Here is a 14,900-nt window from a genome sequence, read left to right on the forward strand (position 1 = left end):
CCCCTGGGCTCCGTCAGTCTTGGCCTGGAGAATCCCACCAGCCACACCAAAGCTGGTTGCAATCTACCCATTCCCAAAATGGGATGCAGTACTGCCAGCTCTGCTCTGGGGTTTTCCCAAGGGAATATGTGCCTGGAGCTGGTCCAGGAGCCTCTGCCCCCATGGAGGCTGCCCTGACTGGGGAAGCTGGAGCTCCTCTTCCTTGGCATGTTAAGCCAGGCTTATCCCTGCTAGGCAGGGTGCAGGCAGAGAGGTGGGGAAGAAGGGACCAGTGCAGGTAGAGAGGGCGGAGGTGGAGTAAGAGTCCTGCAGCCTCAGACCGAAAGAGCTGGGTTCTTCCCCTTTTTTTCTTTTTTCCTTTTTTCCTTTTTTCCTTATTTAAAAAAGCAAGCAAACAAAAAACACTAAACATCAAAAAAACCTCCAAAACTCTTGGAGGCACGTCAAAAACCCAAGCTAGGCCCTGTGGCAGCAGCCCCGCTCCATGCCGGGGACACGTTCCCCGGAGCTCGGCACCTTTCAACTTCTTTTGAGTCTGCCCTGGGTTTGGCTCCTCGCGCAGCAGCTCTGCCGGCCACATTTCTTGTGAAGTGTGCTTGGATTTGTTTATGATTGGATCTTTGTCTTTGATTTTTTTCCTTTCTTTTTTTTTTTTTTTTCTTTTTGATTTTTTTTTAAGCTGCTGGCTCTATCTCTCCAAAGCTTTAGCTAAAATTGGGGTTATTTCACTTCTGTGTTCCTTTGGAAAGGCTTTTCTTTGGTCTGAGCATGCCATCTTTGCACCTCACCAATCTTGTGGTTAGTGTCCCTGCCCTCCTTCCTCCAGTGACACACTTGTTCCCCTCCTCCCCTTCCCCTCTCGCCCCCTTCCCCTCTTTCCTGCCCTCTCCACTCCCTTGGCTTCAGCACTGGCTCCCTGGGACTTCAGGCAGGCAGGTGTGCCCAGGCCCCCATGCTTCCGAGACCCCGCTGTGGTCATGGGGCTGTGCCCTGGGCATGTGGTCCTGCCGGGAAGCCCTGGCACAGTCCAGCCACTTGTCCCTAGTGGCCTCCAAGAAGAGATGGGGTGAGACAGGCCCAGCTGGAGAGGGTGATGAGGCATCGCCTTTGCTTCCACAACTGGAGTCTTTGGAGATGCTTTGGATACCAAAAAGCAGTTGGAGGTAAATGGGAGTCACAAGAGCAAGGGAAACCTCTGGACTTTGGGGCTCAAGCTGCAAATGTGGGGCTGGAGCCTCCTGCAAGAGCCGCCTGGGCACTTTCAGGTGCTCTTGGATGTCCGCGAAGATGCCTGCGAGGCTGGGATGTTGCAAGCAGCGCTGCCGGCTGCCTGGGGATGCAACCCTCATGGGAGTCCCCTGAAGCAGAAGTGCCCTGGCAGGCCCCCACACCATCCTGCCCTGTGACACCCGAAGATGCTGTGCGTCAAGATGCCAGTGGGTGCCCCAGGGAGGGGTGCCAGGCACCCTGCGCCCACTTTTGCTGGGATCAGTGCTACCCCACAGGCAAGGGCAGTTTGTACTGCTCAGCAGGGAGCTCAGCGCCAAAGGCTGTGGAGGTGACTCATCACCACTGAGGGCACAGCATGCCACCATCACCAGAGTGCCAGCAGGAATGTTGAACAGCAAGCTGGTAGGCAGCAAGGTTGAGGAAGGTGGCAAGCGGAGGCAAACAGCTTGTGAAGCAGGGAGCTATAGCCTGCTGGGAGGTGCTGCAGAGACGTGGTGCGGCCATCATGTCGAACCCCGGCACAGCAACTTGCCGTGGTAGCGTTGGTGACCTGGACGCAAGGAGGATGGCAGGGAGGCTCAGAGCTGCCGCACGGGGAGCGGGCAGCTCCTTCCTCGTCCGCAGGAGCAGCCTGCTGTTTCACCCCTGTGGCACTCTGGTGGGTGGCCTGGGCCACTGAATCCACGTTTGCAGAGGGATGGGGCGGAGGGACACAGACCTCTGATGCCACCAGCTGTGCCGTGCAGCCTCCCTCCCAGCCGAGCACAGGCCACCTGCAGCCACCAGTGGTCCTGCAACAGAGCCAGGGCCAGGACTCCCCCGGCAGGTTCATCTCTGGAGGCTTCTGACCTTCAGCCAGGACCTCCTCCTCTCCCTTCCTTTGCTCCCACTGGCCTCTACCTCCCTTGTCACCCTCCCTTACCCCCCTGCCTTGCCCTGTCTTCCCCATGGTGACTCCACAGCCGCCCCCAAGTCATGTCGCAGCACCTCCTGCCCCAGTCCTCTGGCTCTCTACCGCAGAGAAGGTCCTCTTCCCTCCTAGCTTCATGATGGCACCAGCACAGCCCCCTTCCCCTCCCCGCCCGCCACGGAGGTGACAGCTGGAGAGGTACGCGAGCCCCATCTGCTTCATGGTGCTGCCTGCAGCACGCTGCCCGCCCGCTGCCTGCTCCCCACCCCTCTCGGCTGGCCCTGGCTGCCTTCTCTTTAGTTTTGCTTTGCAGCGCCGCGGTAGCACCGTGACTGGTGACCTGGGATCGCAGCCGCCGCCGGCCATGCCACCCGCGCCTGGAGACCCGCGGGTGGGAGCAGTGACCGCTCTCCCCTCTGTTGTGTCTCCCCCACCGTTCTCCGGCAGGGCCTTTGTCTATCTGAGCAACCTCCTCTACCCCGTGCCCCTGGTCCACCGTGTGGCCATCGTCAGCGAGAAGGGCGAGGTGAAGGGCTTCCTGCGCGTGGCTGTCCAGGCAATCTCAGGTAGGGGGGGGGACCCCCTTGAAACGTGCCCCTCGCATCCCCTGCACCACCCATGCGGGCTCACTCCTATTCCTCCTCCAGCGGATGAGGAAGCCCCTGACTACGGCTCCGGTGTGCGGCAGTCGGGGACAGCCAAGATATCCTTTGATGACCAGCACTTTGAGAAGGTATGATGGTGGCTATCGCTTGGTGGGTGCCCAGGGACCACAGACCCCTGCCTGTCATGGTGATGCTCCCCCATGGGGACCACTGGACTCCCAGAGGTGCAGACATCATGCTGAAGGGACCATTCTCCCAGCCCACCTGGCAACTTCAGCCCTCCAGCACCCACTGGTGCGCCCTGTCCTTTCCTGGGTCCTGGGGGGGCTGGCAGGGGTAGGAGGGAAGAGCTGGAGGTGCTCTAGTGCTCAGGACAGTGCTGGTGGCACAAGCAGTACCACCTTGGGGGCTGCCAGCATCCCTGAGCCCCTCTCATGGTGCAGTTCCAGTCAGAGTCGTGCCCAGCTGTGGGGATGTCTCGCTCGGGAACCTCCCAGGAAGAGCTGCGCATCGTTGAAGGCCAGGGCCAGGTCAGCGACGTGGGTCCCTCTGCTGACGAGGTCAACAACAACACCTGTGCAGGTGAGGGGATAGTGACAAGCTGTTGGGAGTGCACCCCCAATACTGCACCCAGTCTTCCGCGCCTGCTTAAGCATGAGAGGCCCGCTGCCCCGGTGCAGCACTGCCAGCAGACACAGAGGGGCTGAGGACCCTCCTCTCCTTGCAGTGACCCCAGAGGACCTTCTCCTGGACAGCCCGGAGAAACCTGCGCCAGATGGGCCACTGGAGACAGCTCTGGACCACCTGAAGCTGGGCAGCATCTTCACATTCCGCGTGACAGTCCTGCAAGCCTCCAGCATCTCTGCGGAATATGCAGACATCTTCTGCCAGTTCAAGTGAGCCCCTGGTGCCCCCTTGGCTGCATGTCTCCCGCTGCTCCAGCCATTGCCTCAGGGCTGGCAGTGAGCGTGGGGGAGCCCCAGCCCCACCACCTTTGAGCCCTCCATGGATGGGGAGGCAAAACCAAGGCTGCGGAATGAGCCCACGCGCTTGTATGGTGCCTTGTTCAGTCACCGATGAAACACAGGGAGAGGCTGCTGTTGGTTTTGGGGGATGCTGAGCCAGTCCAGGGTGCAGTTGGGGAGCGGGCTCTTCTCCTGGTCCCTGCCCTCTCTCCCCTCCCTGCTCCTGCACATCCCTACCCTGCAGCTGCTGAGCCACCTTCATTCCCTCTGCAGCTTCATCCATCGCCATGATGAGGCCTTTTCGACAGAGCCTTTGAAAAACACAGGACGGGGACCACCGCTGGGCTTCTATCATGTCCAAAACGTATGTATCCCTCCCCTGGCCACACCTTTGCGGCTGCCACAGAGCCCACAGAGCCATTGGCTGGATCTTCTCCCCAGGGGAGCAGCCTCCTCCTGGCTCTCCCAGCCCATCACAGCCACCCAGCTAAGCCAACCTTAGACAAGATGGATATGTGGGAAAAATACCAAAAGCTGCAGCGCTCTACCCAAAAAGGCTAGGATTTCGTGATGGGGAGAGTACCCACAGGGAAGGGGATGGGTGAGGGATGCAGGGGACCGGACAGGCTTGCACCATCTCACTTCCCCAGTGCTGTTGCTGGCTGCATCCCTTTCCCAGCTAAACTGTGCCACTGCCGGCTCTTTCTCTTCCAGATTGCCGTGGAGGTGACTAAGTCCTTCATTGAATACATCAAGAGCCAGCCAATTGTATTTGAAGTCTTTGGGCACTACCAGCAGCACCCCTTTCCACCCCTCTGCAAGGATGTCCTGAGGTGGGTGCACCCTGGGCCACCCCCGGCTCCTGGGTGGCACAGTGGGGGCCACCCTCAGCTTCCTGGGGACCCAGAGAACGGGGGGTGCAGGTGGCAGGAAAGGGTGGCACCAAGACATAGGTGGGGTTGGCTGAGTTCAGTGGTCCCTGTGAGTGTTTTAACCAAGGCAGGTCTCTCTGCAGCCCGCTGAGGCCATCCCGGCGCCACTTCCCCCGTGTGATGCCGCTCTCCAAACCAGGTAGGAAATCTGGCCTCCTGCTCCTCTGCCCACCTGTGGTCCCTGTGCTGGGTGCAGGGTCCCCTTCCCCAGGGGCACCAGAAAACGTACTGCAGGCCAGAGTGCCCAGAAGCCCTTGGCACCCATTCCCACAGCACCTGACGGATGCAAAGTCCCTGTTCTCGCCTCCTGCGGAGCAGCAGGGAGGACGCTGCCCATCCTGGACAGCTCAGCTGGCCACCCAGCCCCGCCATCCCGCAGGGTCCCCATTGTGCTCTGACTGCCAAGACCCAAGTTGTTGGGGTTTGGCTGAGCACCCTGATTTGCTGTGCCAGTGGTCAGCGAAGTCCACCAGGATGGGGGTGTCCCCCTCTATCACTCTCTCCTGCCTTGCTGCCACCTCTGAGTGTCTCCCTGCAGTCCCTGCCTGCTCCGTCCTTACCCTGCCAGCTGTCGTGTGCCTCACTCCAAGTGTCAGTGGCAAGCTCACCCTTTAAGCTGTCTTTTTGACCCATCACAGTGCCTGCGACAAAGCTGAGCACCATGACTCGGCCCAGCGCCGGCCCATGCCAGTGCAAGTATGACCTGATGGTCTTCTTCGAGATCTGTGAGCTGGAGGCAAATGGCGAGTAAGTCTGGCTGGAAAGAGGCATGGGAAGGAGAGGGAGGCAGCACGGTGATTTGCCTGCTGCTCGGCACCTGTGGGCAGGCTGCTGTGGCTCTGCCTCATGCCACAATCCTCTCTTCCAGCTACATCCCTGCCGTTGTGGACCACCGTGGAGGCATGCCATGCCATGGGACCTTCCTCCTCCACCAGGTACTCTCTCCTCGAGATGCCGTCCTGGCTCTGGCTCCTGCTGGGAGCTCTGCTAACCACTACCCCTTCTCTGTGGCCTTACGGGTCTCAGGGGATCCAAAGGAGAATCACCGTCACCTTGGTGCATGAAACAGGCAGCCTCATCCGCTGGAAGGAGGTGCGGGAGCTGGTTGTAGGTAAGCCGAGCCAGGTTGGGTGGGCTGTGAGCAACACCCAGCCCGCCGAGCTCCTGAGCATCCTCTCAGCCTGTTTCTTGCTCACGTTCCCATGTGGGGCTTTATGCCTTGCCTCACCTCCCACCCTGCAATAGCAAAGTAGTGGCTGCCTAGCAGGTGACACAGACATGCCATGTGGGCAGGACTCCTCGGTCCCAGGCACCATGTCTAGGAGCTGGAGTGACTGAGCGCTGGGCGGCTGCTGCCTGTGACAGGGGCTGCTGGGGATGCAGGCAGATGGGCTGCCCCTGTCCCTCCTGGGGACCTTCACGGGCCTGTTGCCTGAGTGGTGTCCCGTGCTGTGCTTGCAGGTCGGATCCGGAACACCCCAGAAGCAGATGAGTCTCTCATTGACCCCAACATCCTGTCCCTGAACATCCTCTCCTCTGGGTACATCCACCCCTCCCAGGATGACCGGTGCGTGCCACTTCTTTTCTTGTTCTTCCTCAGCTGTGATGAGGGCTGGCAGCGGGACATAGGGAGCCCCTCTCTCCCCTGCCGACCTGTTGCTGCCTTGGGGGGGCTTTTCTGGAGCTGCAGAGGGTCTTGGGGTTCAGGGCTGCCAGCCCCATTCCTCCTTGAGGCCGCTCCACACCAGGCTTTGGCACTACAGGGAATTTGGATGGGGGTCTTGCTCTGCAGTGGCAGCTGTGACCACAGAGAGTCGGTCTCCATCTGCATGGAGATGATGCAGGAAAGCCATCTCCCATCGCTGCCGGGTGACTTTGGGGATGCCAGTCCCAGAGGGCTGTGTCCCCACCATGGATTTGGCACGGGTGGGGCAGCAGCGGGACCAAAGGGTTTTTATCTCTGAGATATCCCTGGCTGGGTCCTGTGGCGATGCGGGGAAGCAGTGGTGCGGAGCACAGAGCTCTCCTCTGCGCCGGGGCTATTGGCAAAACCTGGGGGGCTGGCGGGGGTCCCTGGCCAGAATGCGTGTGTGCAGGAAGCTGTGACGAGGCGGGAACAGTCATTGGCAGCACCGGGAGCAGCGGGACTGGTCCTGAGCTGTACATGTAGTGGTTACTGGCGTAGGAGTACCCTGGCAGGGAGTGCGGGCCGCTTTTCCCCTTGTTTTCTTTGGGGTCACTGCTGCCCCAAAGAGGCCTGTCCCAAGGCAAGGTGTTTTTGAGGGGCGATGATGGGATTCTGGATGGGAGATGCCACCTTGCAGCGCTCTCAGGGCAGCTTCTGGGCATGGTGGAGTGACAGGCACGCAGTACCCAGGCAGCAGAGCCGAATCATGGGGTTGAGTGTGCATGCACGTGTCAGACCAGGAGACTTGGGTACAGCCATGGGGACATCAGAGCAAGACCAGGCAGGGATTATCAGGCTCTGAGGGCTCGGCCCAGCAGAGCTGCAGTGGATTTCACTGGGCTGCTGGGAGCTGGGTGGCTGTGTCACCTGTGGGCTTCTGGGGCTGCACGATTTTGTGTCAGCTCCTGATCTGGTGGGTTGGTCCTGGGTGCAGCCAGATCGGATCTTCAGCATCTCTTGCACAGCCTGGCAGGGGGATGTGGCTCCTGCTCCTGTCTTCCCTGCACGGGTCTTGCAGGGCAAGGGATACTGCTTGGGCTGGGTGGGATGCTCGGGGCATGGGGAGACGGGGTCTCACATTTTGTGAGAGAGCACCTCAGCTGCACGCTCAGGGGGTCTGTGCCACAGGTCCAACCCAGAATCGGGGGCACAGGCAGGTATGCACACTGTATCTGCCCCGTATCCACCCTTTATCAGCCTGTCTGGGGCTGGGCAGGAGGATGACGGGGCGGCTGGCATGCTGCAGGGTGCCGAGGGGCGCTCACCACAACCCCCCCCGGCTTCCATCCCGCATGCAGTTGCGCAAGCTTTAGCCCCAGCAGTCTGCAAGGGAGGGCAATGGGCAGAGCCGCGGCTGCCTCACCTCCACCCCGGCTGCTTGTGCTCCCTGCTTTGCTGCCTTACACCGCGCAGCCTCCATTGCCCAGTGCAGCCTTGGCTCCTCTCCCCAGCTTCCCCAGTCCCCCAGAGCCACTCAGGAGACCCGGGCAGGGGTTTGGCTCCCTCCCTGGCACTCATCCATCTCTGCATCGAGCTCCCAGGGAGGAGGCATGAGGGACCACAGCCAGGGTCCCCCGTCGCTTCCCTCCACTGCTGCGGCCCATCCGAGCCCACACTAACCATGTAACTGTTTTGTGTTTTTGCAGGCAGTTTCTTGATTCGGATATGCCTAGGTATTATTTGTTTCCATTGTTTTTTTTTTCCACCCCCTCTTCCTCTCTCTCTTCTTTCTTTCTCCCCCTTCACCTCGGCGCACTCACTCCCACCGGAGGCAGCACTTGGACGCCCAGTCCCCCATCCCTCCACACGCCCCATCCTCCTCCCTCCTGCCCTGGCACCTCTGGCTCACTTGGCCCCTTTTGCTGTTCGTTTGGGCCGCGCTCTCTCTGGCTGCCGCTCGCCCTCGCACGCCTGCGTTCCCATCGCCTGATTTGAATTTTCTTCTCGCTTTTTGACATTGCTGCTCTTCCATTTCTCCGGCATCCAGAGCCAAGCGTGCCGCCCCCCATACCCCATTGTCTCCCACCTCAGCCCCAGCTTGGCCCCCGGTGCCACTTGGAGTAGCTGCAGGGCTGGTCTGGACCGTGGTGGGGACTTCAGGGACCCCTCCAGCCCTCACTCGGGCACCTTGTGACAATGGCAGCGCTGCAGGGTGGTGCGCTGGCACGCACAGCACCCTGTGCACAGTAGTCCTGTGGGCGCAGATGTGGTGAACTGGCAGTGTGCATCTGTATGTGGGCGCGATGGTGGGTATGCACACCCAGGCATGGCACAGACTGTTTACTGGGGGGAGTGGCTGTTCAGGTGTGGGTAGTGTTCAGCATGGACCTCTGGGTGAGCCTAATGTGCAGCATGTGGGCAAGAGCCGCCAGCCCCAGATGCTGCTGCCAGCCTCTGGATGGAAGCGTCGCTGAGGGCCCTGAGAAGGGGGCGTCCTGCTGCTGTGCCCCATGTGTATCTGGGAGACAGGGGATGAGGTGTCCTGGGACCTGGTGGGCTCTGTAGCTTTGTGCCATCCCTACAGTAGCTAGAACCTGGCCCTGCTCAGAGCTGCCTGAAGGCAGAGCTGTCCCTCCAGCAGCACCCTGTCCCCCTAAGGGTGCAGGGGGGTGGCTGCAGCAAGGATCCAGCCCCCCACTGCAGGAGCACATGAGCTCACGGTGGCATTGCCTGTGGGCCCTCAGCACATGGATACTCTCCCTGTGAGCCAGGAGACAGACCAAGAAATTATCGGCCACTGTGTGGGTGGTGGTGGGACAGCTGTTTTTCCCCCTAATGGGCACCTTCCTGGGGGGCTGCGCTGGTCTGGAGCTCCTTGCCCTGGGATGGCAGCAAGGGCAGAGTTAAGGGGATGGGGAGTATGTGTGTGCTCACTTGCCAGCTGCTGGTCCACGAGGAAGATGAGAGGCAGAGGGTTTTCACCCAAGTGGGTAAAGCCCTGCCTGCCCTCGCTGAGCTGGGCTCAGATTCAGGGTCCAGCTAGGCAGGAACTCCTTTGGTCAGCAGTGCCAATATGGGGCAAGTCTCCCTAAGAGGGGCTCCCCTTCCTCACGGCCCTGCTCCCGCACAGCCCCATACGGACGATGCTTTCTGACCTTTCATTTTTTCTGTGTACGTGTGTGTGTTTGTCCTTGGGTTGCCTTCAACATATAGCATTTCGTTTGGAAATGATACTAGGTACTTCACGTGCACCCGCTCGGTCTGGCCCTCCTGCTTTTCTCTCTTTCTCCTTTGGCTCCTCCCTTTGCTTTTTGCTCTTTCCCCACTTCCCTGAGGCTCCTTTTCTCCTCCTTCTCCCTGGGGAGCATTCTCTTCTCAAGTGACCCGTGTCTGCAAAGTGATCCTTCGCCTTGGTTCTGTCTTATGTGGGATTTTTTAATGTATTTTATACGCCTTCTGAAAGCGTCGCTCTCCCTCTTCTTCCAATGTGGGGGCAGTCACAGCTAAGACCCTCTCCCTGCTGCCTCTGGCCACACTGGCTCTCATTAGAAGAGCCACTCGGCCGCCGGGATGCTGCTTTGGGGATCTGCCAAAGCATCCGTGTTAAGACAGTCTCTGAGCCACAGCTTCCTGAGGATGCTCAGGCAATAGCTGGGGCTGAGGCAGCTCTGGGTGGCTTTGAGGAGTGGGTGTCCCATAACCGCAAGGCTGGCCCAGGAGAGGGGCAGAGGGTGAGACGAGGATCCTTTACGCTCTTGAACTGGAGCCGCCTCCTGCTTCCACCACACTTGATTGCTTGACTTGAAGAGTGCGGTTGCTGCTCTTGTTCTGGGTGGCTGCGCTGCCCTCTGTGGGACCCTGGAGCACAGGCTCCAGGCGAGTGGGGTCGGGGGTTCCCTGCTCCTGCTGGCGGGCTGGGAGCTGTGGAGCACACACTGAGGGGAGCGAGGCAGCCTGGTGGGGATGGGGACGGATGGGGCTGGCGATCAGGGCAGAACAAGAGCCAGGGGGGAGACAGCTCGACAGGGGCCAGCCACCAAATAAATCCTGGTCCCCAGGTGCTGCTGCCAGATGGGGGCAGCCCTGGGGAAGGGCACCAGTCTGGCAGGGGGGCTGCTTTCCCAGGGGCAGGCTGGCAGCACCCCCCATGCCAAGCACCCTCCCTCCTTTCCCTTCTGGCTGTCATCACCCAAACAGGGACAGTGGCTCCTGGCAGGGGCCAGAAGGTGATGCGTACCCTGAGCTGGATGGTGGGGACCTGACCCGGGTGCGCTGGGGTGGCAGCCCCCCGCTCCAAGGATGGGGGTGGGGCATGCACCCTCGTTTGCCTTTCCAGCCTGCCCTGCCTTGCCTGCACCCCAGCTGAGCCCCCACTGCTCCCGCCGTCCCTCCTACCCAAAACCCCAGTCTGTTGGCTGTTTCAAGGGCACCGCGCTCCCCTCCTGGGACGCCTTGTCCCCCTTTGCCTTGAGCCTGTGCCCTCTGGAGTGGCTGTCCCCAGCTGTGCCCCTGCGTGTGCATGTCTGTGTGTCCCTGCAGCCGTGCTGCAGTGCTGCAGGGGGGACGATGGCATCTCCTTGCTCGCTCGCCTGGGGTCCTTTGGAGGTTGTTTTACTGGCTCTGCTATTTTTTTTGGCAGGACTTTCTACCAGTTTGAGGCGGCGTGGGATAGCTCCATGCACAACTCGCTGCTGCTCAACCGTGTCACCCCGTACCGGGAGAAAATCTACATCACCCTTTCTGCCTATATTGAGGCAAGGACCTTAGTCGGGGCCATTATAACACCAACAAAGTCTGGCATTTCCCCCACTGTCGGGGTGCAGCCACCGTCAGCACCTGTTTAGCCGGCAACTATGCTAACAGGGTGCAGGATTCAACCTAGTGACTGGGAGCCCTGCGGGACCCCGGGAGTGGAAACCGCTGGGCACCAGGGGTAGGAGAGACCTGCTGGGCTGCCAAACTGCAGCCCCCATGACGCTCTTCCCCCCGCTCTGCTGCAGATGGAGAACTGCACCCAGCCCGCCGTCATCACCAAAGACTTCAGCATGGTTTTCTACTCCCGGGATGCCAAACTTCCTGCCTCCCGCTCCATCCGCAATCTTTTTGGCAGTGGCAGCCTGCGGGCTTCTGAGAGGTACTGGAACGCTCTTGCCTTTCTGGGGCAGGAAAGCCATCGCTGGAGGCATCCCAGCAGCCTGGGTGAAATAGCCAGGCCTGGGGATGAGGCAGAGCTGGTAATGCCTCATCTCCCTTTGCTTGCAGCAACCGTGTGACGGGAGTCTATGAGCTCAGCCTCTGCCGGGTGGCCGATGCCGGCAGCCCAGGTGCGTGCCATGCCTCTGCCTGGGTGTTTGCCGGAAGAACGGCACGGTGATTGGGGTCAGGGCTGTGCGTCTGTCCCCCCAGCTGTGCGTCTGTCCCCACAGGCATGCAGAGACGGCGTCGGCGTGTGCTGGACACCTCCGTAGCCTATGTGCGAGGAGAGGAGAACCTGGCTGGCTGGCGGCCCCGCAGCGACAGCCTCATCCTCGACCATCAGTGGGAGCTGGAGAAGCTCAGCCTCCTGCAAGAAGTAAGAGTCTGGGCTAGAAACAGGCCGAGATAGTGCAGTTTGCAGCTCAGCCGCTCGCCCTGCCAGCGCAGGTGGGATTCCCCGCCGTGGGTGCCTTAGCCCTCCTGCTGGTGGGAGGAAGCAGGAGTTGGGCTGTGCTCTCTGCTGCATCACTGCTCACCGGGGGGGCACAGCTGACCCGAAGCTGATGCACAAAGGAGTGTAATGCGGCCTGGGAAGCGTGGTCCCCGAAAGGATGTGGGCAGGATGAAGGGGCCACCCCTGAGCCTGGCTGCCTGTGTTCAGGTGGAGAAGACAAGGCACTACCTGCTGCTGCGCGAGAAGCTGGAAACGACCCAGCGCCTGGGCCTGGAGACCCTGTCCCCCTGCTCCAGTGAGGACTCCGAGTCCCGAAGCACCTCCTGTGTCTCCTCCCCACTCTCTGTTGACGGAGCCCTCGAGGGCCGCACCTCTCCCCCTGAGACCCCCAGCGAGAGGCAGAAGGAGCTGGCCGTGAAGGTACCAGCCAGCTCATGGGGATGAAGCTGGGAAGGGGCTTCCATGGGGCAGCAGGAGCTTGTGGCAGGAGAAAGCCTAAGAGGAGCAGGAGGGTGGAGGAAGGTGCCTCGTGCCCCACCATCTTCCTCCTCTCTCCACAGTGCTTGCGCCTGCTCACGCACACCTTCAACAGGGAGTACAGCCACAGCCACGTCTGCATTAGCGCCAGCGAGAGCAAGGTACTGTTGCAGCCCCAGGCTCCCCGGGGCTGGCAGGGGCTGGGAAGGATGCGTGACCAGGGGGGAACAGGCTGGGTGGGGGCAGATGGGCACCATGGCACAAGTGGTTCTTGCTTTGGGGTCCCTGCTCCCTCTGCTCTCCCTGGTGTTCCTGGAGCTGGTGGTTCTCAGGACTGTGCCAGGAGAAGACCCTGCTGGCCAGAGGTGTTGCCTCTCCCTGTATAAGCAGGCGCCTGGTCCTTTGCCTCTGCCCACCTTGGGGCAGAAACTCGAGTCTGCACCTCCGCTTCTCTACAGCTGTCTGAAATGTCTGTGACCCTGATGAGAGACCCCTCCATGCCAGCTCTCGGGGTCACCACTCTCACCCCATCCTCAACCTGCCCATCACTGGTGGAAGGACGCTACAATGCCATGGAGGTCAGGTAAGAAGGTGGCTGGGAGGTTCAGGTGATGCCCCAGTGTCCTCTGAGCAGGGCAGTTGTACCACTGGGACACTGTCCTGATCGATGGGTGTTCCCTTGCCATCACCCTTCCTACACCCCCAGCCTCTCCTCCCTCCCCAGGCCCCCCCAGGTCTCCTCCAGGGTGGAGAGTCCTGACCTGGAGCCTGCAGCAGAACGAGAGCAGAAGAAGTCCCCAGCCCGCCGGCCTGAGGAGGAGAAGGAGCCCCAGCGTTTGCTGGTGCCTGACATCCAGGAGATCCGGGTCAGGTAGGAGCAGCCAGCAAGGGAATGCCTTGGGGCTGGGGGGCATCATGTCCCACCCTGACTTAGGTCCCTTCTGCAGCCCCATCGTTTCCAAAAAGGGCTACTTGCACTTCCTGGAGCCCCATACCAACGGGTGGGTGAAGCGCTTCGTGGTGGTCCGGCGCCCGTACGTCTACATCTACAACTCGGACAAGGACGCGGTCGAGAGGGCCGTACTTAATCTCTCCAAGGCCCAGGTGGAGTACAGTGAGGACCAGCAGGCCATGCTCAAGGTAGGGGGCCAGGAACCAGCCCCACTCTGCACATCCCCTTGGGCGAGGCTCTCAGCCCCAGCTCTCCCCCGGCAGACTCCCAACACTTTTGCGGTGTGCACGGAGCACCGGGGCATCCTGCTGCAGGCAAGCAGTGACAAGGACATGCACGACTGGCTCTACGCCTTCAACCCCCTCCTGGCTGGGTCCATAAGGTACCGGGGGCAACTGGGGCAGGAGGGTGCAGGGAGGCTGTCGGTGGAGGGTCTGTGGGCTCCATGGGCTCCCTGCCCTGTTCCCAGGGCTCTCCCTGCTACAGCCCCTTTGGCCAGGCATGGGGAGCACCTCCTGTGCAGAGCTGTGCCTGGATGGGCTCTTTGCTGGCAAAACTTGGACTGTATTAATCTTGATTTCAGCTCCTTCCCCCACTCAAGTACTTCAATCTAGTTGAAGATGTCCCTGCTTATGGCAGGGGCGTTGGACTAAATTACCTTTGAAGGTCCCTTCCAACCCAAACTATTCTATGATTCTATGATCTAGGGCCAGATCCCGGCTGGTACAGAGGCATTTCTGTGCTGAGTTCAAAGCGACATCGATGCCTGGTGGCCGGGACACTGGCCCGTCACTTATTGAGAGCATCTCTAGCAGTTCTTGAGAGCATCTCATCACAAAATTCTTGAGACCATCTCAAGTGGCAAGACTAGGGGAACAGGAGTAAATGCACAGAAATTTGTGTGCTCTGGCTAAAGAGACATTAATCCCATGTACCTCCAGCTCTGGTTGGATTCAAGCACCAGCCCGGAGCCAGGACACTGAACCCAGGGGACCACACCTCTGATTGCCCGTATCTCTGACACCTTTTGTCTCTTGCTTTCCAAATCAGATCCAAGCTGTCCAGAAGGAGAACAGCCCAGATGAGAATCTAACTTGAAAAACACCCTCCACCTCATCCATCTGCCAACAGGATCAAGATAGCTGATTCCGTCTCAAGACTTCCCATGTTAATGTCTGATCTCTCACACCATCTGCTGCCCCAGCTGTCTGCTCCATGGAAGGATCTGTCTCGATTCACACCTTCACGGGGGAAACTCACTTCCGTTCGTAGCTGCAAAAGCCTGGACCTGCCTGTGCAGGATTCCTCATGCGCCTGCTATCCCTTGGGTGACCTTCATGTCACACCATCTGTAATGCTCCAGAAAGGTCCCTGTTGGAGGGGAGGGAGCAAGGAGGGCAGTTTTGGCTGAAAGCTGGTCTTTGATCTACAGAGGTGGGAGTGCAGTAAAGCTCAGAGGTGGGAGAGCAGGAGGAATTGCCTCCATGTGAAGGGAAAGTGGTAGTTTAGGGATAGGGATTTCCTAGTTTATTGATGTTTCTGCAAGAGACGG

General features: G+C 60.1%; 1 protein-coding gene across 11 annotated transcripts in view; it reads left to right on the forward strand.

Moving 5' to 3' along the window:
- The window catches only part of KIF1A (kinesin family member 1A), a gene marked incomplete at its 5' end in the record, with an annotated part of 32,533 nt that extends 18,039 nt beyond the window's left edge, over positions 1-14,494 (forward strand). For 4 of the 11 annotated variants that reach the window (XM_082056197.1, XM_082056193.1, XM_082056195.1 and 1 more), the window contains 23 exons: positions 2,588-2,706; positions 2,788-2,873; positions 3,189-3,327; positions 3,473-3,641; positions 3,984-4,074; positions 4,425-4,543; positions 4,726-4,781; positions 5,281-5,389; positions 5,511-5,577; positions 5,669-5,753; positions 6,104-6,209; positions 7,976-8,002; positions 10,909-11,023; positions 11,270-11,403; positions 11,532-11,593; positions 11,696-11,841; positions 12,127-12,339; positions 12,480-12,557; positions 12,855-12,979; positions 13,121-13,267; positions 13,344-13,536; positions 13,612-13,730; positions 14,399-14,494. In XM_082056197.1, the coding sequence (XP_081912323.1) occupies positions 2,588-2,706; positions 2,788-2,873; positions 3,189-3,327; positions 3,473-3,641; positions 3,984-4,074; positions 4,425-4,543; positions 4,726-4,781; positions 5,281-5,389; positions 5,511-5,577; positions 5,669-5,753; positions 6,104-6,209; positions 7,976-8,002; positions 10,909-11,023; positions 11,270-11,403; positions 11,532-11,593; positions 11,696-11,841; positions 12,127-12,339; positions 12,480-12,557; positions 12,855-12,979; positions 13,121-13,267; positions 13,344-13,536; positions 13,612-13,730; positions 14,399-14,441 (2,548 nt within the window). In that variant the 3' untranslated portion in view covers positions 14,442-14,494. Of the gene's footprint in view, positions 1-2,587; positions 2,707-2,787; positions 2,874-3,188; positions 3,328-3,472; positions 3,642-3,983; positions 4,075-4,424; positions 4,544-4,725; positions 4,782-5,280; positions 5,390-5,510; positions 5,578-5,668; positions 5,847-6,103; positions 6,210-7,975; positions 8,003-9,482; positions 9,507-10,908; positions 11,024-11,269; positions 11,404-11,531; positions 11,594-11,695; positions 11,842-12,126; positions 12,340-12,479; positions 12,558-12,854; positions 12,980-13,120; positions 13,268-13,343; positions 13,537-13,611; positions 13,731-14,398 lie in introns of all 11 variants that reach the window. The other 7 variants (XM_082056190.1, XM_082056198.1, XM_082056194.1 and 4 more) reach the window with 4 other exon arrangements.
- Positions 14,495-14,900: the final 406 nt, after the last annotated feature.

Source organism: Streptopelia decaocto, assembly GCF_964273445.1.
Source record: "Streptopelia decaocto genome assembly, chromosome: 6".
Classification (NCBI taxonomy): Eukaryota; Metazoa; Chordata; class Aves; order Columbiformes; family Columbidae; genus Streptopelia; species Streptopelia decaocto.